Raw genomic sequence first — 27,659 nt, 5'->3', positions numbered from 1 at the left:
AGCCTTTGAATAGTGGCAGTCGAAAGATGGAAGTAGAAAGATAGCAGTAGGTGCTCCAAATATACAGCAAGTACGGCTCAATTAGCAATTGACAGCGAGGTACAGCCACTCCAGAGTGCTACAGGGAGGTTGCTCGACAAATGATGGCGGTCGGGGCGCTATTTGGGAGATATCGAAACAGCGACTACAGGTAACAATGGGACGACATCCGTGGACGCGTTAACCACGCTCTAACTCCCTAGAATGATGGTGGAATTGGCACCGTTCTGGCCTGATTTTGGCTATCAGAGCCAGCGTTCGCGGCTGCAAATAGGTACCTGTATCTATTGCAACGAGAGTCAAAGTTTGAGAGCGTCCTCGACTCAACATACTTAAAAATATGCAATTTGCAATATTTGAGTCTCAACTACAACTACAGTACCTAGGTAGGTATCAACTGACCTGGGTAAGTTAATGAAGTGTCAAAGATGGAGAGATGAAGAGGAATGGACAGGAAGCGGCAGCAGGAGCAACAGCAGCGGGAGCGGCAGGCGCGTGCTGGTCGCTGAGACCCACCCAGGCTGCAGTGGCTCCTTGCCCCAATCTGTGCCCAGAATTACCCCCGGGGCAGCTTACAGCACACCCAAGAGGTAAACAAACCAGTAGTGCAGGCTTGGGGCAGTTCCGGGAATCTCATTGGCGGTGCGACCACGGGGACCAGTCACTGGAAGATAGGAGCCACTTCAGGTACTGTAGCGATCTCGGGCGCGCTCGGGTACCTGGTCAAAAGCTTCATCAGCGACTAGCAGCGGTAGATTCAGAACAAGCGGCATGGGAAGAACGTTGCGTATTGTCGGCCACCACAGGAAATATCGCCAGTTGCTCCGCCAAATGCCCACAGAATGACCAGTGGAAACATGTTGGGCGCATTGGATTCAATTACCAAGCTGCAATCGCCGAAGATAAAACAGCAGGCTCGTGAAGCATGATAGTGCTGAACAAGGTGATCAGTGGAATCAGGAATCGTGCTGTACCACCCAGGACGCTGGAGCGCAGAGCGGCGAGCACTGGGTGGGCAGGGGAAACAGTGACCGAGCCAGGAGGCTGGGGAGTGAGAGGGAGGGCATGAGGATTAGAAGGTTGAGAGGTAGTGGCAGAGGGAGCCTCTTTAGTGAATATTTGGGGGTTCGCTACGAGTGCAGTGCCCAACATCACTGGAGAGGGGGGATCAGATCACTTCGGCCAAATTTAGAAGAGTCCAGCGGTCTTTGGGGATGTCGGGTGGACACCCGCTCTTTTCCTGTCGAACGCCAGGCAGGTTGGCAGGTTGCTCAGGCGGGACTGCTGACTCGCTGGAGGGAAAGAGGGAAAATAGGGTGGCCGGCAGCACTGAGCACTTGAGCCTGGGCTCCCACCCCCCAAAAAAAAATCGAGAAAAGCGCGCGGCGCAAATCAGCCGGCGCCCTGCCTGACCCACGACCCGGCCATAAAGAGGATTAGGTTCCCCCATCGCCCCAAAATCTTCGCTTTCCCTTCTCTTCTCCCTCAATTCCAGCACCTTTCCCCCCTCAAGATCGCGCAACATCACCGCAACTCACTAACCTTCAGTGCAGCGAGTTGGGCTTCAGCACCATCACCACTATTTCCATTCAAGAACTCATCGCAACACCACAACAGTGCCAAAATGGCCAGACCCAAGGGCTCCAAGACCGGCGAGGGCGCCGCAAAGGCGGGAAGCAGTGGTCCCCCGCGCGTCATTGATGTTGACAACTTCATCCGCGTGCGAGACTCGGTCAGTAGCAATTTCTCCATCTCTCGTCCTTTTTCTCTCCCTCGACCGCCTTCCCCGGCGCCTTTTCCCACACCCCATCCTCCCGCAACAACACAACCGCCTCGACCGGGCGCGTCATCAGACCAGCGCCCTCAGCCCAACCCTCCGCTCATTTGCTTTCCTTTACCTCCCAGCCCAGCTCGAGGATCCTCTCCGTTCCCGCAACAACCGCGCAATTGACCTTGATCTGCCCACGTGATTTGTTTTCCCTTCAGCCCGCGCTATTTCCCAAAGAGTGCCCCAAGGCACCCAAGACTGCCCACGCTCGCCCCCATTTTCCTATTCTCGCCCAGCACAAGCTGCCCAGAGCTATCCACACCCGCGTCACCGCATTGTTTACATTCGAGTCTCGGCCCCACGGCCCCGCGTCCACCACGGCTGGGAGCTATGGCCCTCCCGGCGCAAGCTACCCATACTAGGCGCTAGCTTGCGCGCTCGCACGTTTTACAAAAGGACTGTAATTGACATTCTGAGCAGGTCTACGCCAGACTGTCCACCATTCAGGACCTGATTAAGAGCTTTTCGGTCGACTATCTCCGTCAGACCAATCTGCTCCTCGGCGAGGGCACCAACTTTGAGAATGGCGCTGATATCGCTGCTCTCGAGAACGCCCTGAACCTGCTGCCTCCGGCACCTGTCATGCCCCAGGTCGAGGAGAAGAAGGAGCGCAAGAAGCGGTCTCACGACCCCAACGCTCCCAAGCGTCCTCTGACCCCCTACTTCCTCTACATGCAGACTGCCCGTCCCATCATTGCTACCGATCTCGGTGCTGATGCGCCCAAGGGAGCTGTTCAGGAGGAGGGCCAGCGCCGGTGGGGTTCCATGAGCCACAAGGACAAGGATGTAAGTCACCCTGCCGCGATGCGACCGCAAGGGATTCTTGTGTGGCCTGTACTGACTCGTCGTCCAGGGCTGGAACCAAGCGTACCAGTACAACCTGCGTCTCTACAACGCTCGTGTTCACTCGTACAAGCGTGGCAATGCCATCGCCAAGCTCATGACCGACGATGAGGCTCTGAAGTATGCTGAGGAGTTCGACATCCCCATGCCGACTGGCAAGGACCACGATGCTGGTGACGAGAGCGCGATCGCCAACCAGCTCCAGCAGAACCAGGCCGCCAACGAGCCCGAGGAGCCAGCGAGCAAGACCCCCAAGTCGGCAAAGAAGGCCACCGGCAAGCGCAAGACGGCCACCCCCGCCGCTGAGACCGACGCCGCTAAGGCCGGCGCCGCCAGCCCGGACAAGAAGCGCAAGCGGACATCGAAGGTAACTGAAGAGAAAGAGCCAGAGCCCAAGAAGTCTGGACGCAAGAAGGCTAAGAGCGGGTAGGCGTTCTCGGATGTTCTTGCTGATCCAAACATTGATCCTGCTCTTTTCTCAATGTGAAAATGATACCTCTTCTCGCGCGTTTATATCCACACAACTCGTCGTCGACCTCGCTCGCTCGCTCCTCTTCCTCGCGATCCTGGCACTCGAGCGCTTCCCCTGTTGAGGAGCCCAGGCGGATACGCCTGATGCTTGACTAGGCATTGCGCTTGTCGGGCTTTGGGAGGGGCTCTTTATTCCCGCAATTATTTGTCGGCTCATGCGAGCGGTCGACCTCTGGACAGACACCTGGGATGGTTTCATCGGCTGTTCGGTATATGTATGGTTTTTGTTCTCTTTTCCTCGGGGTTCATATTGGGACACGATGGTCTTTGAAAATACGGTTTTCTAGGGACCGGGGCTGGGGGACCTGGGTAGGGATGGTCAGGTTTTGTCATGAGTTGATGAATTTGGGACATAGGTTTCCATGGTGGGAGCTCTGGTTTTTTGCGTTTTGCAGTGCGTGTAATTACATTGTTACTCTCAGTCACACATGCAAGTAGTTTCAGGCGGAAGAAGAAAAAAAAGTTGATATTCCAAAAAGAAACATAGAAGCAACGTGGCCCATTCGCAAGCTTGAACGAGACAAAAGATGCTAATACACAAAGAACTGCTGCGTGAGCGGTAGCTGCTCGCTCGGCTCGGCGGTGCACACCTCGCCGTCGGCCTCGACCGTGTACCGCTCCGGGTCGACGCGCATCTTGGGCATGGCGTCGTTGAGGCGCATGTCGGCCTTGCCCACGGTGCGGCAGCCCTTGACGGGCTCGACGCGCTTGCGCAGGCCGTAGGACTGCACGACGCCGTGCTCGATGGCGGCCTGGCTGACGAAGAGGACCGACGTCTCGGGCACCAGGGGCGCGAACATGGGGCGCGCGATGACGGGCTGCACCGTGGGGATGGACGCGTTGGGGTCGCCCTATATAGATATGTTGGGGATCCCATTCTGTGAGTAATTTTCTGATCCAAAAGGAAAGCGCAACGAACCAGAAGAAGAAGAAAAAAAGCAGACTTACCATCTGCGACCACGCGATCATGCCGCTCTTGATGACGTGGCTGGGCTTGGTGCCGAACCAGGCCGGGTCCCAGACGACGAGGTCGGCGAGGCGGCCCGGCTCGACGCTGCCGACGAGGTGGGCCATGCCCTGCGCCAGCGCCGGGTTGACCGTGTACTTGGCGACGTAGCGGCGGACGCGCAAGTTGTCGGCGCCCGTGCCCGCGTCCTCGGGCAGCGGCCCGCGCTGGACGCGGTTCTTGTGGGCCGTGTTCCAGGTGCGCAGGACGACCTCGCCGCAGCGGCCCATGGCCTGGCTGTCGGAGCTCATCATGCTGATGGCGCCGAGGTCGTGCAGGACGTCCTCGGCGGCGATGGTCTCGGCGCGGATGCGCGACTCGGCAAAGGCCACGTCCTCGGGGATGTCGCGCGAGAGGTGGTGGCAGACCATGAGCATGTCGAGGTGCTCGTCGAGCGTGTTGAGCGTGAAGGGCCGCGTCGGGTTCGTGCTCGAGGGCAGCACGTTGGGCAGCTCGACGGCGCGGATGATGTCGGGCGCGTGCCCGCCGCCCGCGCCCTCGGTGTGGTAGGTGTGGATGGTGCGCCCCGCGAAGGCGGCGAGCGTGGACTCGACGAAGCCCGACTCGTTGAGCGTGTCGGTGTGGATCAGGCACTGCACGTCGAGCTCGTCGCACACCGACAGGCAGGCGTCGATGGCGGCGGGCGTCGAGCCCCAGTCCTCGTGCAGCTTGAGGCCGCAGGCGCCGGCGATGACCTGCTCGCGCAGCGCCGACGGCGCGCTGTCGTTGCCCTTGCCCGTCACGCCGATGTTGACGGGCAGGCCGTCGCAGGCCTGCAGCATCTGCTTCATGTAGTGCTTGCCCGGGGTGCATGTGGTGGCAGACGTGCCGGCGCTAAAATTGCGTGCGTGTTAGTGGGTGCCCGCTTGGCCAGGTCGACTTTTTCGACGACACGATACGGAACGTACCTTGGGCCAGTGCCTCCGCCCAGCATCGTCGTGATGCCCGATGCGACGGCCTCGTAGGCCTGCTGGGGGCAGATGTAGTGGATGTGAGTGTCGATGCCGCCGGCCGTCACGATCTTGCCCTCTCCGGCTACGACATCGGTACAGCTGCCCACCACCATGTTGGGGGACACGCCGTCCATCACGTCCGGGTTGCCTGCCTTGCCGATACCCACAATCATCCCCTGCTTGACTCCGATGTCCGCCTTGTAGATGCCCATCCAGTCAACGATGAGAGCATTGGTCACTACCATGTCCAGGGTCTCCGAGTCGGGCCTGCCCGTCGCCTGTCCCATTCCTTCGCGGAGAGTCTTACCGCCGCCGAACTTGCACTCGTCTCCGTAGACCGTGAGGTCCTTCTCGACCTTGATCCACAGGTCAGTGCTGCCGAGCCTCACCAGGTCGCCCGTCGTGGGGCCGAACATGGTCACGTATGCCGTCCGCTCCAACTGGAAGGCATCGATGTGCCCGTAGTCGCCGATGGGGTCAGGCGCATGAGCAAACCCGGCCTGTTGCAGCTTCGCTATGATGTCGTCTACGCGGCTGTAGTCTACCTTGCCTGTGGCCAAGTTGTTGCCGCCGCAGATGACCTTGTTGCCGCCAATCTCCACGAGCGTGACCGTCTTGGTGTCGCCGGGCTCGAAGCGCACCGACGTCCCCGCAGGGATGTCCAGGCGGTAGCCGTACGCCCTCGCCCTGTCGAACTCGAGCTGCGGGTTCGTCTCGATAAAGTGGTAGTGGCTGCCGACCTGGACGGGCCTGTCGCCCTTGCTGGTCACCCGGAGCTTGATCCGCCTCCTGCCCTCGTTGATGGAGACGGTGCCGTTCTTGACGGCGACCACGGCGCCGGGCTGCTTGCTGCGCTCGTAGGCGGCCGCCTCGGGGAGCGGGAAAGCCGATTGGTCCGGCACGGGGAGAAAGCTGCCGTAGAGGGCGCGGCGCAGGTCGCCGTCGTCGGTGCTGATGGGGTTGTGCACCGTCACCAGGTAGGTGCCGCTGGGGAAGGTCCCCTCGACCTGGATCTCGTGCAGGGTGGTGCAGACCGACGGCAGGACGTGGCGCCGCCCGAGCATGGTGGCGCCGAGGGTCATCAGGTCGGCCACCGTGTGCTGCCCATCGCGGATGAGCTCCTGGAGGTTGCTGGCGATCAGTGCCTTTTATTGTGGGGAGAGAGAGAGAGCAAGTCTGTTAGCAGTGTACGAGGTCGGCTGGGATCTCTGGGCAGCGCATCGGCCCAATTCCCTTTATGGAGGGAAGCTGCTTACTACGGCCTCTGAATGATTGAGCTTGACGCCCCTGGCAAGCCGGCGCTGAGCCAGGAAGCCTAGCTGCGAGATGGCGAGCTTATCAAGCTGGGCGTATGGTGTAGCATGTTAGCATCTGCGAGGGCCTTGGCAATGCCGACTTACAAGGCTCGTTCAGGAAGGTCTTGGCTACGAACCTCTTTTGGCACAAGATGCATCTTGTCAATCCCGGTCTTCTCTTGGGACTCTGGCCTTCATGAGAAAAGGCAAGGCCTGGAGAGAAAGAGAAGCTTCGAAAAAGCTAAGAGCTTCCTAGTAGTCGGTAGCTCGAGGTGACGGCCCGGCGGCGCACCTAGCTGTTATCTATCTCCCTTGGCCCAGCCCAGAGCAGCCAGCTCCTTATCTGCCCTAGGCCCGGCCGATTGCATTACCTACCCATCATCATTCATCAATACACCCTTTTAGAAATAGCTCGCCCCGATCTGGTCCCCTGCCAGCAAACAACCTCGAGGCTACCCCACACGCTACTGATAAGCTCCCGCTGCGAGGTCAAGGGTCTTGCATGTGGCAGCCAAGACCTGGTGTGGCCAGACTCGGCCTGGGTTGCCGCATTGCTTCCCTGTTGTTGTCGTTGTCTCCCCGACCTCAAAGCATGGACAATTGCACATGCAGGCAATCCCATTCAAGTCAATCATGGTGGCCGGCGCTCTGTTGGCTCCCTGTATTCGGCAGTATTTACCTTGTCTCTGACGAATCCGTATGACAAATAGTTATATTAGATTGTGCTACATGGTGATCATTCATACCTCCAGCATGTGTTATTTGCAAAAAGGCCTGGAACTCGAAAAGGCTATCTTACTACCTAAAACCTATGGACTTATGGATAGTCAAGTAAGTTGTTACTTATGTTAGCAGAAATAGCCTGACTGAGGCCATAGCCAACAGCCCTTGGACATCCCGGAGCCTCATGGGATTGTCATAAGTCAAATCATGAACTCGATCTTTCTGAAAGTTCTTATAATCTAACCACACAGAATTTAACGAACCCTGCATCTGGTTGATGGCCTAACGGCTTAAACCAGATAACGGGATTTTTCTTTTTCTTTTTTCTCTTGGCTTACCTACCTGACACTACTTACAGACAAAGCGTCGAAATCGAGCTCAGCCCGTCCGCACGTTCACGCTACTTGAACTACTGTCAATTCGAATCAACCTACCTGGGAAATAGCCAATATATTCAGCGGAACCTTTCCCCCTTAGCAACGTGATGACCTCACCCAAATGTCCTTTGAATATTGTGTATGCCATTGAGTAATGATAGCCCACACAGATAGACCCAGTATTATTTCACGATACTCTTTATTCCAGACACTGAGCCATTTATGTAGGCTGTGACTGTTCGTGTTGAATCTAATAAAAAGACTAATACTTTAAGGACAACGAATGTGCACCAAGCAGAGTAGAGTTGTCATGCTGAACAGTTCTGGATGTGAAACCTGGTGGTTTGTTGTATCGCCATACACACTTATGAGTAGCGGCAGAGGGGAATCTGGAAGGTCAAAGGATGTATATAGCAGAATTAGTTGGGAGCTTTTCGCCGTTCGGTTGATCGTCAGTTTGTCTGACAAACAGGTGATCCTGAACGTGTTTTATTTTTGTCCCTTCACTAAATCCAAGCTGAACTGTCTTATCTCCTTTTTTGGTTGAGTTTAGGCCCTTCTTCCATTGTACGTCTTGACGTCGAGTCGCTGTGCGGCAGTGCCTTTCTCCCCTTGGCCATCATCACTTCTTTAGGGTCGCCCGACCTATGAAGAGGAACACTAGGAGCAATGTACATTAGTTTCATCGTGAATCGACATTCAGTCTTGCTCATGGCTGTGGAAGAGAAGCAATGGCTCATAATGATGGTGCGCCTGCCCCCAGGCAGTTTGACTGAAAAGAATCCGGATGAAGGACGTGTCGAAATGGGGGCAGCTTCACCACTAGTTCTTTTACTCAAGTTTCTCGTCCAAAGAGTCCAAATATTGGGTATCATTCAGCTAAAAAAAGGAACTCCAAATGCGCAGGTCATGGCAAGCTTGTTTTGCCTTTCAGAGTCCATCTGTTCATTGCCTCGGTCTCTTCATCATCCAGCCCCAGAACGCCAAAGATTGTACCAGGCGCCCATTAAATCCAGAATCATCAAATCATCCATCTCCAAGGAAGCAAATAACCATGGTCACACAGGCAGGCAGCCTGCCTGTTACGACTGCTCGATGAGCCGTTCCTCGCCCTGGCCCCGGGCCAGCACCTGCCGGATCCTATCATTCTCCATCGCCCGGATCCTGCTCCTCGCATGCTCCAGCCTCTCCACGCCCCGGTCGATCGTCTCGATGTGTACGCTGAGCGGAACCATCTGCGCCCTGCCGCTGCTGCGCACAATCTCAGGCTCCGCGACCCTATCGCGCAGATCGCCCAGCCCGGCCTGGATCTTCTCCAGCTCGACGATGAGCTCCGACACCTGCTTGACGGCGTCGGTGCGCTGCGTGTCGACCTGGCGCAGCAGGGACAGCTGGCTGTTCAGGTTGTGCAGGTGCTTTGTGTTGGCGCCCACCAGAGTCCACAGGGTCCAGAGCACCTCGTCCTTGCGCGACTGCACGCTCTTCTGCGTCCGGGTGACAAAGTCGTAGATGATACCCAGATGATCCTCGGCCGTGGTCAGCGTCCGCAGGACATTCTGCGCTTCCAGAATCAGGTCGGCAATCTTGTCCGACACAAGCGCTGTGTGCTCGACATATTTGTCCAGCAGGCTGCGCTCCGAGAATGTGGCAGGCTGGAAAGGCGCGAATACCCATGCAGTCCATTCCGAGATCCACCCTTGAGAGTCGCGATCATGTTGCAACCCGTCGATGTATCGCGAGGTCCACCGATTGATGCTGATCACCGAGTCAACAGCGGATCCGACGTGGGTATTGAACTTCTGCAAGTCGTTTGAAGCCGTCCTTGCCGTATCGATGAAGCCGTCAAACTCGAGAACCAGTTCCTCCTTGGCCTGAAGGTTGCTATAGCGCACCATGGTACGCAGGTCTCGGATTGACGCTTCGGAGCGCTTCATCTCCATAGGCAGAGAGACGCCGTTGGCGCTCTTCTCCAAAACCTCTTCGAATCGCTCCTGGACATCCATGAGACCGTCGAACTCGACAGGCTTCTTCCCACCCTCCGCACCGCTTCCGGCACCGGCACCCCCAGCCGGGATTCGGGGGCAAAACGGCAGGTCAAGCCATGAGGCGCCCGGGATGCGGCAGACCGGGGACAAAGAGGTGTAGAGCGATTTTGTCGCCATGTTCTGGGCAATGATCAGGCCGCCAAACATGAGGTAGATGGCGAGGAGGATAGCCAAGGGCTTCTGCGCATAGCGAAACGCGAGACCAACGATGCCAAACGCCCAGGCCAGGACTTCGAAGAGGGCGTTGGGCAAGGACTGAGACAGCCGCTCCCCAAACGACGGAGACGCCGATTCTTCCGAGTACCTCGCTCCTTGCCCTCGTCGCGATCGCTTCGTCGGGCTGCCGTTGCTGAAGCCCTGGCGCTGCCGCAACTCGGCTTCGGCCATCCGCATCATCCTCGGCGATCGGCCGCTCGCCTTTCGCGGACTGTCGACCTCGACCCTCGGCATGTAAAACTCTGGTTCAGGCGAGCGGTGCTTCTGTGTCCTCGGGCTGTGCCTCACAGAGGACGGGACAGAAGGCTGGAAAGGGGACCTCATGATGACGCGCTCATCATCGGCTGCTTTGCTGAGAAAGCTCTCGATGTCGTCGTCCTGGGAGCCCGGGACGCTGAGCTGGCCTTGGGAGCCGCCAGAGAACTGGGATGGGTTGCTGGACATGATCAGCTCCTCGTCGTCGGGCACGATCGACGTGTCGAAGCTGTCATGTTCGCCCTCGACCATGCGCCATGAACTCTCGACGGGCAAGGCCTGCTTCCGTGAAGGCGCCATGACGGCGGCCCGGAGAAGCGCGGCTTTCACCGATGGAGGGTGTTGCCGCAGCAAAGCAAACGGATCCTTCGTTGATTTCGCTTTCCAGATGAGCTTTCCAGTCTCTACCAACTTTAATAATCTTCACAAAGTGGTGTCGACCTGTGAGCTCCAAGCCAAAATATATGTGGAGGTGGCGAAAGATGGGTTTGATAGGCAGAAGCGCGCGTGACTTATATCGGGTACCAAGAGGCGGCGTCCGGGATGTCTTTCGGCCACGGAAGAGCAGTGACTCATAAGCCCAAGGCAAGGAAGCTAGGGGATCTTCACAAAAAGAGTTACGTTCGTGAAAAGAATCTAGAAAAATAATAGAAGCCTTGAAGCATGCAAAATCCGTTCTCAGGTCCGTCCTGAGGCTGATGGAGACGGAGATGGTGGGTGGCTGGGGAATGCCTGGAGAGAGGTGTGGCCGAGGGTGGATGACGTCGGGCGATTCCCGTGACACAGCCAGGTCCCGGGGGCGTGTCAAATGGCCCGTCGTCCTCATCAGGCGCGACACCTTGGTACTAGGTTTGATGGAACAGGCATCGTGCATCCGGACTCCTGAGTGGACAGGATGTGTTGCTCACTCCGGTGCTGCTGCAGGGACACAATGTTTCATGAAATGGCGCCACGCATCCCGAGTAATAATTACCTACCGAGCTACCTAAAGTCCCGCCGTTGTTCTAGACCCGCAAATTGCGAGGGAGGGCCCTGGAAAAAGCAAGCTCCAAAAATTAATTATCCCTGTCAGTACATTGCCATAGCTCTGGGGGGAGCTTGGAATCCTCGAATGATCTTCGTATCCCATCTTTGAGCCGGAGGGGGGAAATGTCCATAGGTCTCGACTATCTATCGGCGGCATCGTGATGCTCCCATCAAGGGTCGCGAGGGTGGCCTCGCGGTCTCTATACAGGAGATCCGCCTTCGCAGCTCCCATCCCAGCCAGTCTCAGAATCGCGTCCAGATGCAGCAGTCATCATCGGCTATGCGCGACAGCATCAAATCCCCTCCCCAAGCCCCCGGCTGACCATCGCGACCTCGGCGTCCAGCAAGAGCTCTTCACCACGTCCGTCTACAGTCCCGGCTCGCCCATCTTCCTCCCCAACGGCGCCCGCATCTTCAACCGCCTCGTCGACTTCCTCCGCAAGCAATACGTCCACTATGGCTTCCAGGAGGTCATCACGCCCACCATCTACAAGAAGGCCCTCTGGGCCAAGTCGGGCCACCTCGAGAACTACGCAGACGACATGTTCACCGTGACGAGCACGTCGCCCGCCCGCGCCGACAAGAGCGAGGCCACCGACCCCGCCGCCGGCAGCATCGCCGGCGAGGAGGACGAGTACGGGCTCAAGCCCATGAACTGCCCGGGCCACTGCCTCATCTTCGCCGCCCAGCGCCACAGCTACCGCGACCTGCCCATCCGCTACGCCGACTTCAGCCCGCTGCACCGCAACGAGATCTCGGGCGCGCTGAGCGGGCTCACGCGCGTGCGCCGCTTCCACCAGGACGACGGGCACATCTTCTGCCGGCCCTCGCAGATCGAGGACGAGATCAGGCGCACCCTCGACTTCGTGCGGCGCACCTACGGCGTCTTCAAGCTCGGCCCCTACCGGCTGGTGCTGTCGACGCGGCCCGAGGAACACTACATCGGCTCCCTCGAGGACTGGGAGCAGGCCGAGGACGGGCTGAGGCGGGCGCTGGACCATTCGGGCCAGGAGTGGACGCTCAACGAGGGCGACGGGGCATTCTACGGGCCCAAGATCGATATCGTCCTCAAGGACTCGGATGGAAAGGAACACCAGACCGCCACGATCCAGCTGGACTTTCAGCTCCCGAAGCGGTTCGAGCTAGAATACCAAGCCCCCGCTCCCGAGCTGGAGGCGAAGGGCACCTCAACCTCGGACGCTTCCCTCTTGGCCGAGTCGGGTGCCGTGCGCCCTGTGCTCATCCACCGCGCTATTCTGGGCTCGGTCGAAAGACTCATGGCGCTGTTGATCGAGCACTACAATGGCAAATGGCCGTTCTGGCTCAACCCCCGGCAAGGCATTATCCTGACGGTGAATGACAGCGAGCCCGTGGTGGACTTTGCGCGGGCATCCAAAAAGGTCCTCACGGGGACGGTGGACGGGGAGAACCCGCACTTCAGCCCTTCTCAGCTGGTCATCGACGTCGACGACAGCCCCCGGAGCCTGCCGCTCAAGATCCGGGAGGCGAAGTCCAAGGGCTACGGGGTGATCATGGTGGCTGGGCCTAAGGACGTGGCCAACGGCACGCTAGCCGTTGATCTGTCACGATTTTCCGATGCAGAGACGGCGGAGGAGGGCCAACAAAAGCCCAAAAAGTCATCGGTAAATATGAAGCCCGAGGCGCTTCTCCAATTCCTGAAACAAAAAGTAGAATCATACCAATAGAAAACCCATCGCTACTCCATGTACGCCCTTATTTTAGAAGCCTTTCTCTCCCCCAACCGCCATCCAGTTGCGCCTGCTCGTTGGCAATACTCCGCTTTGGTGGTACATTACTATGAGTACAAGTCCATGATTGCCAGGTACAGCCCCGTCTTAATTATTTGGCCACGGACGCTCAAGACAGTCCTTGGTTCTTTAATGAATCCTCCAGAAACCTGTAACAAGCATGAGTTAGATAACCAATCACGGATAGAATAACAGGGTAGGTCATACTTCTTGTAGCTCTCGTCGACATGGCCGCCTTGCGCCTCGACAGCCTCGATCAGACGCTTCCTCTCCTCGAGCTGCTCGCGCATAAACTCGACGGTGCGCTTCAGCACCACTCCCTCGGAGCGCGCCTGGCCCTCCATGCCGGGCACGAGCTGGGTGAGGCGGTCAAAGCCTTCCCTGATGGCCTGCCGCCGCTTTTGCTCTGTATTGATGCGTCATCAGCATGCTGGAAGTCCAACACGGGGGAAGTAGCTAAGAGAACTGACCTGAGGCAATGTGGTTCTGTTTCTTTTCCTCCTCCGTCAAGCGCGGCCTCTCGTCGGGCCCGTCGCCATTGGCGCCGTTGCTGCCATCCCTTGCCTCGGGGGAGGCCGACTTGGCCGAGTTGGACATGATAGGAGAAGCCGGGGACAGTTGTGTGTGAACGGAGCGCGGGCCGGCCTCGCGATGCTGGCAGTGGCCGCCTAGACAGAGGTGATATGCGTGTCTGCAAAGCCCACAGATCCGGGTGCTACCTGGGTTTCCTGGCTTCCGAGGGCATGTCTTATGGGGGCTCCTGGGAGCGGGCCGAGTCTTGTGACAGTCCAGGCGCCGGTTATATGTCTGCTGTATATCAACGCCTCTGCAAGGGTCCCGAAATCTGGCGAACGAACGGCCGGAGGGGGCGTGTGAGGAACGATCACGGAGTGTTTTGCATGTGACCGAGGCTTCACACTCGTGGCGCGCCTGAAGCAGCGCTACCTAAGTATTCCGGGGCGGACCCACAGATGAGGTAAGGTGCAGGTGGGTGGGCAGTGGGCGGGCCCTCAGCCATTCGCATGGGGGATCCCAGTGCCCAGCATCAGCATCCAGGTACGTACCTACCTCACCGATTGCGTACGTAGTGGGGGAGCTTCTTCAACGACACCAGCTCAACCTAACTAGATACACTCGCCCTTCCTAAAGATAATTGCTCGCCGCGAATAGTGCAGGATGGCCGACAAAAAAGTGCCCAACGAGCCTCCCCCCGAGTACACGGCCTCGCCCGAGAAGGCGGCCCTTCCCATCAGACAGAGCGCCCCGATCCGGCGACCGCCGCCGCCCCTCGACCTTCCCATCCTCAACTACATCAAGTCGCATAGAGTAATCCTGGCTTCTGCTTCACCCCGGAGGAGAGAGCTCCTGGCACGAGTATGATATATGCAGGCAGATTGGGGCCATTCTTACTGTCGCTAAATTCTACGCAGGTCGGCCTCACCGGCCTCGAGATCCGGCCCTCGGCCAAGCCCGAGAACCTCTCCAAGGCGCAGTACGGGCCCTTCGAGTACGTCTCCGCCACGGCGCGCCAGAAGTGCCTCGACGTCTACGAGCTCGCCCTCGCGGCGCAGGAGGCCGCCGCGGGCGAGCGCGACGCCGCCGCGACCAAGGCCGAGCGCGAGGCCGTCGCCGTGCCCGCGGACCCGGCGCTCGTCATCTCGGCCGACACCGTCATCGTCACGCGCTCGGGCCAGGTCGTCGAGAAGCCGCGCTCCGAGGCGGACCACCTGCGCATGCTCAAGATGCTGCGCGACACGCGCGTGCACCGCGTCGTGACGACGGTGTGCGCGCTGGCCCCGCGCGCCGACGCCGCCCACCCGGGCTACGAGATGAAGTCGCACACCGAGGAGACCAAGGTCTACTTCGCAGCCGACCTGGCCGACGAGGCGATCGAGAGCTACGTCAAGACGCGCGAGGGCGCCGACAAGGCGGGCGGCTACGCGGTCCAGGGCGTCGCGGGGCTGATACTGGTGGAGAAGATCGAGGGCAACCTCGACAACGTGATAGGCCTGCCTGTGCGCAAGTGTCTGCAGCTCTGCGAGAGGGTCGTCTACAGGCAACGGAAAGACGGGGAGGAGGAGGACAGTGAGGAGAGCGAGGAGGAGTAGCTTTTGAGCAACTGGCTGTGAACCTCCAGCAGATATGAAATGACTTTGTGTGATTATAGATGATATTCTGATCGAGTATTACTAAGAAGGTAAGTAATATAGAAAATGAGAACTATAGACATACCTTTTGAGGCTCTAGGAGCATTAGCTACATAAGAGGGTATGTAGGGACTCAATACTTGTACAAAAGTGCCAGACGACTGTAGGTAGCTTTAAGGATAAGAGATGGGATATTTGCCCATTGGTAGTCATCTTTTGTCCCTTTGGTGAGACTCCATGACTAAGTAGAGTACCTACATAGGTAGGGACAGTCTAATGGAGTGCCGGATCCGCCTGTTGGCTGATGACTTTAAAAAGGCCAAATTCGCACCCACTCCAGTCTTCTCTCTTACACACACAATCAATATCAGCAGCACGACTCCCAGGTTCTTGAAGGGGCATTGGCTGGTCCAGCAGACAGGTTCTTATTGTATGCTATGCTGAAATAACCACCGAAGCCAAGTCCATCGCGCCTCCATGATTGTTTCCGGTGTTGCTGCGTCGTCCAGCTCGATCATTACATGCCATTTTTGAAATAATGCACAGAGAAAGAGACCACAGCCGTGCCAAAACCACAACTCGACCAGAGGAAGACGAACCGAAAAGGGAGTGATCGAACGCCAGCCGCTAGAGATAGATCATTCAACATTAGCCACGATCTCATACATCACAGCCAGAGCGGACATACAAGGGCGAATCTTCGGACAAAGAAGAAAAAGAGAAGAGGAAGAGGAAGAGGAGAGGTTGCGGAGGAATTCTGTTCTCAAGGTCAGTTAGGTAGGGTGTCTTTACACGGGAAGGAACGCGAAAGACGTGGTTTAGGAAGGCACGACACTTCACTTACACCACAGTATACCAATCTCGAACCGTTCACTTCAGAATATCCCATTGCGTGTATATTTCTCCAATCTTCTCAAATCACGGATACAGGATGCTCAAGCTGCGAGTAGTTGTCATCTGATCTGAACAAATTCCCTGCCTTGCCCGTCTCACATATTATCATTCAGTACCTACATGTACGTAATGTCATCAAGGGAACTGTTTGCTGAGACGTGTTCCCTGGCTCATTTCTCTTCTGATCCAACCCAGGCCAGTTGCCTCAGCCGCCCAAGTAGCGATAGTCTGGTATATGGAACTGACGAAGGGTGGCTGCGAGGCCCTGGCACATCTCTATGAGAAAAGCGACGGGAGAATCACCATCATGGTCCCTGACTTTGAAGGTTCGCCAAAAATTGTCGCACTTTGACTTATCTATATTGGCGCACGCCAGCAAAGCGTCAATGAACGGGCTTTGGGATGACCGCGCCCTCGCACACAGGCTTCCTGGCCCGACTGGCTCGTCGTCACTGTGAACTTCGACACCAGCAACATCATGTACATGGGGAGCACCCAAGACACAGCATGTGAGTGGGATCCAAATGGGGTTGAGAGCACTGACCCGCCAACTATTCTTCAACGAAAGAGAAATCGCCTCTATTCTCCAGGTCTGGCACGCAGAAAGATGACGATCATTTGTTGGCCTGTCTCCTGTGCCAAGATACTCTGGCTAGGTTTGTCCAATGGCATAAGAAGCACCCGTGTTAGGCAAGATGAAGGCCAACTGCTCAGCCTGAACCAAGTTATTGTTAACATCGAGGTAAAAAGCGCCACGCTGAGCTGATAAACCCCAACTCAATCTTGAAGGCGGGCAGGGCATGGCAGGGCAGTTGTCCAGAGCTGCCCTCCGCTACAAATTCCTACATGGGAGGCTCGGAACTGCTGCTCTCAGACTTCTTCGTTGCGCTCCTGACATCCCATATCAACCTACCAAATAACCTTGCTGTTGGCATACTTGGCCCCCGTATGTCAACGTCGTTGGCAGAAGCTCCCGTCTCCGTACCGCTGAGGAGGGGGGTTGCCGTACTCCGCATAAGTAATGTAGGAAGGTATTCTTATGAAGCCGAAGGGTTTGATGGACATTCAAGTGCTGCTGTTAGTGGCCCTGTCTCGCCTGTCTGGTAGCCAAAAAGAGGTGGGGCGACTGATGTAACTTAGGTAGCTCCTCATGCCGCCATCGCAGAGTGATAACCCGATAAGATAAGCCTAAATTTACTTGACATTATTTTTTTCAATCTGACAAGCTGGACATCAAGAAGAGCACCGAATCCCAACTCAAGGCCGCCCGCCACCATGTCGTCCATGCGAAATGCCGTCCAACGGCGCAATCACAAAGAGCGCTCACAGCCCAAGGAGCGCGAGAGGCTAGGTCTCCTCGAGAAGCACAAGGTTCGTTTTTGTCCCATTGCAACTCCCGGCCTCCTCCGCGCCCGCCTCCCCTCCCAATCCGCAGACTAACACCTTCTCCCCGTGCAGGACTACTCCCTCCGAGCCAAAGACTTCAACAAGAAAAAGGCCCAGCTCAAGTCCCTGCGGCAAAAGGCCGCCGACCGCAACGAGGATGAGTTCTACTTTGGCATGCTGTCCCGCAAGGGGCCCGGCGGCTTCGTCTCCAAGGGCAAGCGGTGGACGGGCACGGTCGACGGCGACAGGGGCAACCGCGCCATGGACGTCGACACGGTGCGCCTGCTCAAGACGCAGGACGTGGGCTACCTGCGGACCATGCGCAACGTGCTGGCCAAGGAGGTGCGAGAGCTGGAGCAGCGGGCCATCATGGCCGGCGCGCTAGCCGACGGAGCCCAGGACGAGGACGACGAGGCCGAGGACGAAGAAGAGGAGTTTTCGGCCGGCAGCAGGAGGAAACCGAAAAAGATTGTGTTTGTGGACGATGCAGACGAGCAGACCCAGGCCGCGGGAACGGGCACGGGCACGGGGCAGGACGACGACGATATGGACTTGGACAGTGAGGATGACGATGGCGCCGAGGCCAAGGACGACAGCAAGAAGACCGAGGCAGAGCGCAAAGCAGACATGGCGGCGCGGCTAAGGAGGAAACTGCAGAACGCGAGGAAGCAGCTCAAGGCGCTCACCGAGGCGGAGAACGAACTCGAGCTGCAGAGAGCCAGGATGGCCAAGACCGCGACGGTGGGCGGCATCACAAAGGCCGGCAAGAAGTTCAAGATTCGTGAGCGGAAGAGGTGATGCGCTCGGAAAGAAAAAATTGGGGTGTTATTGTTTTTTTATATCATGGCGAATAGGCGTTTTCTGCCCTACGAAATATGTATGACCTGAGAGGCCGGACGAGGTATTCGTCCGGGACTGCTCCTCTTCCCTTCCTTCGATGCCCTATGCGATACCCAACGCCGATGGGGGGGGGGGGGGGGGGGGGGGGAATATAGAAGAAAGAAAGAAATCAACGTGAGATGGAAACCCCCTTTGCTACCTGCGCTTCAAAAAGAGAAACTGTGCAACATCTCGTCATTATATCCCAGCAAAAGAATCGCCTGAAAAACTCCGAGCCCCTGTTTCCTCATTATAGCTTCTCCGACGTGACACACCTAGCCAATCCCGCAACGATCGCCATCAGAGCCTTGAAGCCAAGGGTCATGATCCAGATGAAGCACTTGAAGGTGACGCTCAGGATCTTGATCAGCCCCCTGGCCGGGCCGGGCAGGCCGTCCTTGTCCTTGACCTCGAGCTTCTTGCCCAGCTCGCTCGTCTGGCTCTCAATGTCGATCTCGAACTCCTCCATCCGGCTCCTCTTGGCCGTCTTGCCGCTCCCTCTCTTCCTGTCCTTGTCTCTGCCGCCGCCGCCGCCGCCGCCGCCGCCGCCGCCGCCCCTGTCCTTGCCCCCGCCGAGGCCCAGCCTCACGCTCGCGCGGCTGCCCGCGCGGCTCGACTGCCGGCTGTGCCTGCCCCCGGCCCCACTGCCGGCCCCGCCGAGCACGGCGGCCGGCGGCTGCGGCGGCGGCTCAAAGACCTCGACGCGGGCGTACCGGGCGTCGGTGTGCGCGACGAGCAGGAGCGCGGCGACGGCGACGTCGACGAGGTAGACGGCGTCGACCTTGGCGGCGATGGCCGTGTCGACCTCGAGCCAGCCCTCGCCGGTGCCGTCGCGCGTCAGGCGCGCCAGGTGCTGCGGGCTCTCGGCGTGCTCGAGCGTGTACTCGGTGCGGCTCCAGGCCGGGTTGCGCTCGACGGTCACGCAGAAGGGCATCGCCAGCGCCGGGTGCACGAGGTAGTGGCTGCCCGAGTCGTCGTCCCAGACGAGGCGGGCGCACTCGCGCTCCGCCGTCGCCACGGCCGTCGGGTCCCCCGGCCGGTCGAGGGCCATCTTGGCCGCGGCGGTGGGGTAGAGGAGCGAGACGAGGCCGTCGTTGGGCGGGTGCTTGCGCGACTCCTCCTCGAGGGTCGTGGTCAGGGCCTCCTGCCAGTTCTTGCCCTCGGCCTTGAAGGTCGTGGTCGAGGACGAGCCGCCCGGGCTGGCGGCGGACCCGGGAGCTGCGCCCTTGTAGGGCTTGTTCGGGTCGTGGCGGGAGAGGGTGACGTAGGCCGAGGCAGAGGTCGGGTCCAGCCGGATGTTGTAGAACGGCTGGGCGGTGGAAGAGAGCGTGTAGATGGGCGCGTCCTTCTCGTTCGTCATCTTGAGGCAGTAAACGCGGCCTTCAGACGCCGATGCCTTCCAGCCGTTGGCCACCTTCCACAGGCTCTGGATCTCTTCGGTGGTGCTCGTGGGCGGAACCACCGGCGCCTCCTGCGGCTTCGGGACCCATGGCCTGGTCGAGCCGGCGCTCATGGGACTCCTGACGTGCCGGTCCCGCGCAGGAGGGCTGACAGCTGTGTGATGAACCTCAGCCTCGGTAGGCGAGTAGAGAGGTCTGCTGATCGCGGCCCTGGGGATGTGCGTCGGGCTGGTCTGTGTCGGGTAGTATTCTTGCCGGTCGACCGGCAGAGCGTGGTTGTACTGAGGGAACATGGACCGCAGCGCCGGTTCGCTCTGCTCCGCGGTACCAGGGGCCTCGGGATCTATGATCGGCGGCTTGGCAATCGAGCTCCGTGACCGGTTGCTGTTGCTCCGCACCAAGGTCTGTGCTTCTGAAAAGGCGGTTTCGCAGCGAGGAGGAACTTCGCTGGGCGACACGGCTGACGGCGCCGCCGCCGCCGGGCCTGCACGCTCCGCCGGGGGCTCGTTGCGTTGTTGTTGGGCGGCGTGAGCGTCAATGGCTGCCTGCCACGGGTTTGTCGCCGGTCTCTTGCCCTCTCTCACAGACTGCTTGCGCTCAACTGGCGTCTGTCGGCCGGGGCGAGGAGGCGACATGTCGGAAGCAGAGCTCTGCTCCCCGTTTTGCGGTGTAGCTGCCCTCGGCCTGCTGACCTGACTCCGCGAGGGCGGTCTGTTCCCGGTATTTGGGAATAAAGAGAACCCTCCTGAGGGTACTGTCGCTGGGGATGACATGGTCGCCTTCTGTCGTCTCGCTTCGAGCGAGTGGTATTATATCCTCTCTCTCTCCGGGCGCCGCTGGTGATCTTCACAGGAGATTTTCCTCTTTTTCTTTTTTGGAACCGGGGAAGGGACGGGATGCAAATTGGGCTTGATATTAGGCACGGCTGCTACCGACACAGGGCCGCTTGGCCCGGAGGAAGGGTTGGACAGCTGTGATCTCCCACTGGTGGTGATGTCCAGGCAAGATGTATAAAGGGTAGCAGGGCAGACGGATGAGCGAGGAACCGACGGCTCGGTAGCAGCAGGGAAGCAATGGTTTATTTCAGGATCCGAGAGGAGGGCACGAAACGGGAAACAGAATTCAGAAAGACGGAAACACGAAACTAGAAAGCAGACAACAGGAAGAGGAGAAGACTGGCGCATCGAACCTCAGAGACGATGCTTGCCCGCTGTCCGACTGCTCCCATTCGTCGAGAGCAGCCATCTTTCCCGCCTTTTGCAAGGTACTTACTTACCTCTTCAGCTAGTTACCTTGCCTCGTCCCTCTCCTCGATCACATATCTAGCCCTTCCCGCGGTGAGGGAGGTGCGCCAACCCCCGGTCACAAAGGACTGGAACTGTCTGTCCATGCACTGCTTCTCCCCCTTCCACCCACCCCGCTTCGGGCTACATGCAGCACGCACAGCAGCACCTGTCACGGCCGAGATGGGTATGAGTATTTTAAGCGCTGACTTGGAGCATGTCGGGCGGGAAGGACTGTTGGGATGTTGCCCCTGCGAGTGCGTTTACTGGTCGAGGGCAACAGACGGGGTTGGTTTAATTGGCCCGGCCCCCAAAATAGATCGCACGGGCGACCGCCGGGTTGCCCAATGAGGAGGCCGATCACGCTGCACTTAGACGCCGGACCCCAGTCAAGCGAGAAGCAGCAGACAACCCTGGCCCCGGCTTCTCACTTCTCCTCTCAGTGAACTTCAGGGTCCCTGTCCCTCCCACTCAGTCAGGCTATCTTCAACAGATGTAACTCCAAGAATGAGCCCATTGGACCGTGGTCTGGACAAGCATCCAGAAAGAAGGCAATGATGGACACTGTGCATCGGTAGACACAGGAGAACAGGGCACTAAAAGTGCGGAGCAAACTATGCAAGCTATGTTACCCGATGTTCGAGTGGCTTTCTCTCTCTACGGGAGTAGTGAACAGGCAGGGTGAGTATGCTGTTCAAGGCTGCTACGGTCATGTTGTTCTTGTATCTGCTCTCCGGCACACATAGATCGACAAGCCTGCTGCAAGCGATGGCAGATCTCACAGGCACCTGGCCGCAGGTAGCGGCCAGATCAAATTGATTCACTCAGGTTGTGTGTGCTCAAGTTCTGGCGAAACGCCGAGATGTTTTACCGCGCGGCGTCTTGAGACTGCTTACGCGCGATGCTTGTTATACAATACAGCTTAACCGCTGCTCTTCTGACAGCCTCGGAATCAGCAATCTTCGAAAACAAGACAAAGTTCATCTGCAACCCTGCTTCCGATTTGGCCCAAGACCATCGTTGACAAAGGTTCTCGCGGTGCAGTGGAGCAATGCTAATGTACAATTCTGCGGATGGAGTAGTTCCACCATCTCTCCTCGCAACTCCAAAAAAATGGTAGCTCGAGTGTGTGCAAAGGGGAGTTTTCGAACTGCAAGAGAACCCCAGGTCTAACAGGTACACATACACATCCGTAAACGCCATAGATGCAAAAGAAAACAAAGACACACGGCCGAGAGCTCCCTCTCAGCCTCACCCTGGAGAGACACTTCCAATCCAGACCCCCCCTCCCCTCCCCAGGCTCACCTCTTGCCCTCGCCCGCCGGCAACTCGTCAAACCTCTTCCGGTCCTTGGCCGCGAACCCGCCGATCCTCTCCTTGAGCTTCAGCTTCTCCTCCGCCTTCCTCCTCTCCTCCCTGTCCTTCTCCGGCAGGCCCCACCACTCCCGCAGGAAGTTCTCCTGCTCGAGCGCCCGCTTCGCCTTCCTCTCGCGCTCGCGCGCGCGCTCCATCCGCGCCGCGAACCACTCCTCCCTGGCGGCGTCCTCCTCCGCCGGCGTGGCGTACAGCTTCATGCAGGCGTTCATGGCCCGGTGGGTCTCGCGGCAGGCGAAGGGGACGGAGAACGTGCGGCCGTTGGCGCACTCGGCGAAGGCTACGATGATGGCAAGGGCACATGTTAGTAAATTGAATTCCTTGAAGATTAGGCGAGGAGTCTTCGCGTGTAGAGTCGGGCATGGAATCATCCCACGCTCGACCCCATTGAATGTAGAGAGAACTGCAGCTCCTCCTCACCTTTGACCTCGGCAGCGCAGTGCCGCCGTACCCGCGCGTAGTACACATCTCTGACCTGCGCCTCCTGCGACGCCGAAAGAGGTATCGGGTTCCGCGACGGCATGGGGAGATTCTCGGTGCCGCTGGCGCGGACCGCGCTCGTGGGAGTCTCGATGGCCATTGCGGCCATACGGCGGGATTTCGCGACGGGCTCTTCTGCTTGGGGGGGGGCTCTGCTTAACCGTGCAGAGTTGTGCGGATGAAGAATATCACCAGCAGCTTGGGGTCACCACGACCCTGGTGTTGGTGCATCAAACGGTGCCGTTTCTTGCTTTCGGCCGGTGATGAAACGGATTCAGAGTCTGGCATCGGATGACAATTGATGGCTCTCGGGACGCTAGCGCCAGGTCTGCTAAGCTCCGAGAGCTCAAGGACAAATTTGGGGGGCTTGGCTCCACTGCTCTTTCTCACCGCCTTCCGATTCAGTGAGCCACTCCAGCCCGTCTGTCTCACGGAGCTTCACATGATGGATGGTTCAGAGGATCATCTAAGACTGCCCTTGGCAGATATACTGTGCACTTCAATCGCTATGCAAGGCTTCCCGTGAAAGAGCGTGTGGTTCAAGCTGTCATCATTGTGTTTACACAAGCCAAACCTGCAAATCGATGTACCGCATATAGAAGCCTATCTAAATTGGCTCAAGCCTGCGACTTTTTGTCTTCCTCTGCATCAGCATCGACGCTCCTCTCGCGCTCCATCTCCAGGCTCTCCTTTTCCTTCGGCTTTTTCTTAATACCGAACCATGATCCTGAAGACTTGAGCTTGCTTTCCACCTTCTCCTTAGACTTGGACGGCGCCAGGGAAGGGCTGCTTGTCACGCTGTCGTAGCTTCGACCCAGCACGATCTCATCACCCTCGTCCATGTCCCCAATGCTGGACCGGTCAGCTGCCATATTCTTCTCCGAGTTCGTCACGCTCCCAGGGCCCTTGCCCTTGCGGAGCCGCTGTGAGAAGCTGAGCTTGCTGGTGCTGTCCTTTCTGAAGAGCTTCCTGAAAGCATTCTCCGGGTCCTTGGCTGAATAGCCGAGGCCGTTATTCGACTCCGACGGCGTGTTGGACAAAGACTGATCCAGAGATAGCGACTCACGCGACTCTGACACCGAGACCGAGGTCTGCGTATGGACAGAGTAGCCATCTCGGGATTTGCGCGAGTCGGACGGAGACTCATCCACGGAAAGCGTAGGCGTAAGGGAGGCATCGTTGCCTTTGCCCTTTTCCTTCAGTCTGTCCTTGGACTTCTCTTTTCCCTTGCTCTTCTCTTTATCTCTGCCTCCTTCCTTGTCTTTGTCTGTCTTTGGCCGGAATAGATTGGTCATGAATGTCGGTGCAGTGGGGTTCAGGCTCTTCGGTAATGCCTTCATGCCGGCTGGAGGGCGAGAGCCGATGACGCCCACCTGACTGGGAGAGGCCTGCGGGTCAAGAAGCGCGTCATCATCCAGGATCTCATCTTCAGCAGATGCCAAGTTGGTCTTGAGAGCCGATGGAGATCCGTGGATAGAGGGTCGGCGAGACGGGTTTCGAGACCAGGCATTGTCTGGAGACCAGAGGCGGGAGGGCTTCGGCAGGCCCATGCTATCGCCCGGAGGCCCCCAAATAGAGTTGCTATCCGTCGAAGGCCTCGGTAGTTCTGAGGATGCTATCGATGCAGGCCTAGGGCTGCTTGGGTCTCGTTCAGAGAAGATGCCGCTGGTGGCCCTTGTCCCGAACGGCAAGAGGCTCCTGGCCGAGAAACCTCGGGACGGCTGACTGACTTGGCCTTCGATGAGTTCAGGTCCAGTGGAATTGCGGTTGAACATGTTCCAGGACGAAAGGCTGATCCGTCGCTTGGCGCCTTCCCCTTCGTCGCCTTGCCTTGGAAAAGACTGGCTTTGACCCGCCTTGAGCGAGCCTAGAGCGGGGCCTTCATCGATGCCCTTGCCAGTCCTCGTCCGCTGCAGAGAGGATAGGAATCCGAACTTCGGTGGCAATGTCTCCCCAGGAGGGGCAATCGGCGATGACATTGGTCCTCGCAAGGAGCCACGCAACGAACCTCGCTCGCTGGCATCACCAGCACGTTGTGAGAATGGCAGGTTGTGGGCGGATCCTTGTGGACTGGACAGGATGCTGAGGGCGGGCCCTGAAGAAGCCGGAGACTGTGGCTCGTTGTCTGGGGAAATGGAGGGGATAAACGGACTGATCTGGAGCTTGCCAGCAGTGGGACTTGGAGGCTCGTCGTCGGCAAAAATGTTGGACGGCAATAGTGAAGTAGCAGTAGGGCTCAGAGGCGCATCGCCAAGCAACGCTCGCAGGCCTGCTTCCTCCGCTTCGGACTGGAGATCCGCAGAAAGGCCCATGAAAGGCCCCGGAGCGAAGCCCGGAGCAGCAGTCCTCGTAGTCGTATTGAAGGTCGGCAACTCGGCCATGGAAAAGAGCTGAGGCGGGGACGACACGTTGGCGTTCGACAGCGAATTGCTGTTGTGACTTCGGCGTTTGATTTGGTTGTGCGATGCACTATCGAAATCGATACCAGATGAGTTCGCCTGGTTGTACATGCCAAAGGTAGACTGTGGAATTTGCTGGAGTTGGGCGGAGAGCGCGTTGATGTGTCGGTCGAGATGGATCTCCCTCCGGTTCTCGTGTATGATCATCTCCCGGTAACCCATCTCCCTCCGCTGCCAATCGCGACGGAGCTCCAGATTCTTCTCGCGGGTTTCTGAATCCTCTTCGCCGCCGGGAAGCTTCTTCCTGGCATCCTCCAGCTCCTTCACCTGCTGCCGTCTCTCCTTTAGCTCTTGCTCTAGGCGCGCGCATTCCTGTTGGAGATCCTGGTTCGCCTCCCGGAGGGACTCGACTTTCTCATTCCGCTCTTCCTCCAGGACGTCCTTCTGCTCGACGTAGCTCTCCTGCTCCTTGCGCATGTCCACGATGCCCTTTTCCCACTTGGCGACATTGTCGTGGTATTTGGCGAGCTCGGCCTGTCTTTCTTTGAGCAGCTTTTCCTTCTGCGCCTTTCGCTGGAGAGCGTTGCGCATTGTCCTGTCCGTGGTGCCTTGCTCCCTCTTCAACTTCTCGGTCTGCTCTTCCTTCTTTTTCTGCTCCCGCCTCCTCCCCTTCTTCTCGGCTTCCAATTCATCAAGCAATCGCTTGTTATCCTCCTCCTCCTTGGCGATGAGGGCGGCGGTCTCCTCGGTTTCCCTGCGTAGGCCAAGATACTTCTGGTTCAGTTCTGCCATCTGAGCTTCCGAGGGATCATCGCCTTCTTCTTTGATCGACTGACGATCGAGACTGGTGGTTGACGGCGAATGTTTCCTGTTGATTGTATTCCGCCTGGAGCCTGCTGTTGACGGGGCACTGCCTTCTCTCGCGAGGGCTGCAGTTGTTTCAGCCGGAATCGGAGTGGCAATCGTAGTGACCTGCCCTTTCGAAGTGGGCTCGTCAGACTGGTCCCCCGGGCGAGATGGGAGGTCCTCGGCGGAGAAACTGGATGGCAGTCTCGAGGTACCCAATTGCGGCCGCCCGTCAGTGCCAAAAGTCCGGAGTCGGATCACTCGGCTCCCTGCCTGGAAGTTGTTCGATCCCACGGCGATAACGCGCACGTTGTAGAAGTGGTCAGGTTTCAGTCCCGAGACCGTGATAAATGTATCTTGATTCGTGGCAGACTCGCCCACTGATCCGAATAGTCAGGAGAGCCGATCGTATTAGACGTCAGACAGAAGGGCATAGGAACACAGTACTCACCATTGACACCGTTGACTTGGATCAGGAACTTCTGCACAGGCCGATTGGCCTGTGGCCGAGTCCACGCGACAGTCGCCTTGTCAACCCCAATGGCCGTCAACGAGACATCTGGCGGGTCGGGCACCTCGACGCCGAGAATGCTGATGAGTTCGGGCACGGGCTTCCATAGTGTCTGGACGGCTCTCCGGAGCAGCCTATCACGGGTCCTAGATCAGCACACACACCCCCGGCTTGGTTTTGGCACGGACGAGACGTCCCGATGCTTACCATAACAAGGCTGCACTGGTGACAATCATTGTGGCATTCCTCAGGAGCACGCGGTCGAACTGATATTCGTGGATGGCGGTCCTGAGGTAGGCGTATAGCGAGGCAGGGAAGTCGCGAGTCAGCTCGGGAGCGACGGCCCAACAGAAGAGGATGCAGCCGATTGCGACGATGAGGTTGAGATGAACAGTCTTGGGCTCACTGAACCACCAGGACAGAACGGCGCAAGAAACAAGCAGCGTTGGAACAAGCGTAGTCCATGAGGCCCATAACATATCGGGGGGTGGTGGGATGCAACCAGCCAGAGCCAGGGTCAGGATTGATCTCAAAGGGAGGCTGCAGGCGAGCGCGGCCGATCGAGCGCAAGACGAGGCGAGAGGATGCACATAGAACAACGGCTTCCGCCACTCATCCGCACTCCGAAACTGCTGGAAACGGAAAAAAAAAAGAGGAAGTTGCACAGTGTCGGGGGTCGGTCCAGGCAAGTCGCAGGCACTTCTTCTACTCGAGGAGCATTGGGTGTGGTTGGTAGGTCTCGAGGTGGAGGAAAAAGATGCACGCGAGGAAGGGCGGCACTACGGCACAGAATCAGTCAGCCACCATGCCTATTGTGTCAAGTTTCAAGCATTGATGGATGGCCTCCAGGGCTGGGCAGAGGCAACTAAAGCCGCCCCTCTTGCAGAGTTTAGTGCCCCACCTCCTCCAGCCCAGTGCTTTTGCAGCGGGAAATGCCTTGCCCCATCTCGGCAGTCAGATTGAGATGGAGGGGGGAGTTGATGCCGAATGGGCTGGCTCATGATTGTGGTTACATGCGATAGAGTAGGTCAGCACTTTGCCTTGAAGCACATAGGGAGATTCTGTTTATGCACGCAAAGCTTGTTGATTTTAGGTTAAATAGGTCCACCACAACGGTGTAGTAGACCCTGCTGTGTCGGGAGACACGAAGCCAT

At 58.0% G+C, this 27,659-nt stretch overlaps 10 protein-coding genes across 10 annotated transcripts; 4 read left to right on the top strand and 6 right to left on the bottom strand.

Moving 5' to 3' along the window:
• Positions 1 to 1,663: 1,663 nt before the first annotated feature.
• Positions 1,664 to 3,140, top strand: E0L32_003372 (uncharacterized protein; the record flags this gene model as incomplete). The annotated part of the gene is made up of 3 exons (XM_031137665.1): positions 1,664 to 1,771; positions 2,288 to 2,653; positions 2,721 to 3,140. 3 exons carry the CDS (start codon positions 1,664 to 1,666, stop codon positions 3,138 to 3,140), a joined length of 894 nt encoding a protein of 297 aa, XP_030998965.1.
• A 631-nt stretch (positions 3,141 to 3,771) lies between these two features.
• Positions 3,772 to 6,264, bottom strand: E0L32_003371 (uncharacterized protein; the record flags this gene model as incomplete). Its single annotated transcript, XM_031137664.1, has 3 exons — positions 3,772 to 4,092; positions 4,190 to 5,081; positions 5,156 to 6,264. 3 exons carry the CDS (start codon positions 6,262 to 6,264, stop codon positions 3,772 to 3,774), a joined length of 2,322 nt encoding a protein of 773 aa, XP_030998964.1.
• Positions 6,265 to 8,677: 2,413 nt separating this feature from the next.
• Positions 8,678 to 10,411, bottom strand: E0L32_003370 (uncharacterized protein; the record flags this gene model as incomplete). The annotated part of the gene is made up of 1 exon (XM_031137663.1): positions 8,678 to 10,411. One exon carries the CDS (start codon positions 10,409 to 10,411, stop codon positions 8,678 to 8,680), a length of 1,734 nt encoding a protein of 577 aa, XP_030998963.1.
• An 887-nt stretch (positions 10,412 to 11,298) lies between these two features.
• E0L32_003369 (uncharacterized protein) lies at positions 11,299 to 12,843 on the top strand (the record flags this gene model as incomplete). The annotated part of the gene is made up of 1 exon (XM_031137661.1): positions 11,299 to 12,843. One exon carries the CDS (start codon positions 11,299 to 11,301, stop codon positions 12,841 to 12,843), a length of 1,545 nt encoding a protein of 514 aa, XP_030998962.1.
• Positions 12,844 to 13,015: 172 nt separating this feature from the next.
• On the bottom strand, positions 13,016 to 13,503 carry E0L32_003368 (uncharacterized protein; the record flags this gene model as incomplete). The annotated part of the gene is made up of 3 exons (XM_031137660.1): positions 13,016 to 13,055; positions 13,114 to 13,312; positions 13,377 to 13,503. 3 exons carry the CDS (start codon positions 13,501 to 13,503, stop codon positions 13,016 to 13,018), a joined length of 366 nt encoding a protein of 121 aa, XP_030998961.1.
• Positions 13,504 to 14,082: 579 nt separating this feature from the next.
• Positions 14,083 to 15,014, top strand: E0L32_003367 (uncharacterized protein; the record flags this gene model as incomplete). Its single annotated transcript, XM_031137659.1, has 2 exons — positions 14,083 to 14,280; positions 14,337 to 15,014. 2 exons carry the CDS (start codon positions 14,083 to 14,085, stop codon positions 15,012 to 15,014), a joined length of 876 nt encoding a protein of 291 aa, XP_030998960.1.
• A 2,208-nt stretch (positions 15,015 to 17,222) lies between these two features.
• E0L32_003366 (uncharacterized protein) lies at positions 17,223 to 18,131 on the top strand (the record flags this gene model as incomplete). The annotated part of the gene is made up of 2 exons (XM_031137658.1): positions 17,223 to 17,318; positions 17,406 to 18,131. The coding sequence occupies 2 exons, from the start codon at positions 17,223 to 17,225 to the stop codon at positions 18,129 to 18,131; spliced, it is 822 nt and encodes a 273-aa protein (XP_030998959.1).
• A 331-nt stretch (positions 18,132 to 18,462) lies between these two features.
• On the bottom strand, positions 18,463 to 20,247 carry E0L32_003365 (uncharacterized protein; the record flags this gene model as incomplete). Its single annotated transcript, XM_031137657.1, has 1 exon — positions 18,463 to 20,247. One exon carries the CDS (start codon positions 20,245 to 20,247, stop codon positions 18,463 to 18,465), a length of 1,785 nt encoding a protein of 594 aa, XP_030998958.1.
• Positions 20,248 to 22,196: 1,949 nt separating this feature from the next.
• E0L32_003364 (uncharacterized protein) lies at positions 22,197 to 22,849 on the bottom strand (the record flags this gene model as incomplete). The annotated part of the gene is made up of 2 exons (XM_031137656.1): positions 22,197 to 22,610; positions 22,721 to 22,849. The coding sequence occupies 2 exons, from the start codon at positions 22,847 to 22,849 to the stop codon at positions 22,197 to 22,199; spliced, it is 543 nt and encodes a 180-aa protein (XP_030998957.1).
• A 517-nt stretch (positions 22,850 to 23,366) lies between these two features.
• Positions 23,367 to 26,984, bottom strand: E0L32_003363 (uncharacterized protein; the record flags this gene model as incomplete). Its single annotated transcript, XM_031137655.1, has 3 exons — positions 23,367 to 26,374; positions 26,446 to 26,639; positions 26,713 to 26,984. 3 exons carry the CDS (start codon positions 26,982 to 26,984, stop codon positions 23,367 to 23,369), a joined length of 3,474 nt encoding a protein of 1,157 aa, XP_030998956.1.
• Positions 26,985 to 27,659: the final 675 nt, after the last annotated feature.

This window comes from Thyridium curvatum (genome assembly GCF_004353045.1).
Source record: "Thyridium curvatum strain D216 chromosome Unknown NODE_14_length_560046_cov_85.173820, whole genome shotgun sequence".
Taxonomy (NCBI): domain Eukaryota; kingdom Fungi; phylum Ascomycota; class Sordariomycetes; order Thyridiales; family Thyridiaceae; genus Thyridium; species Thyridium curvatum.
Note: the sequence above shows the minus strand (reverse complement) of the source record. Positions and strands in the feature narration are given on the sequence as shown.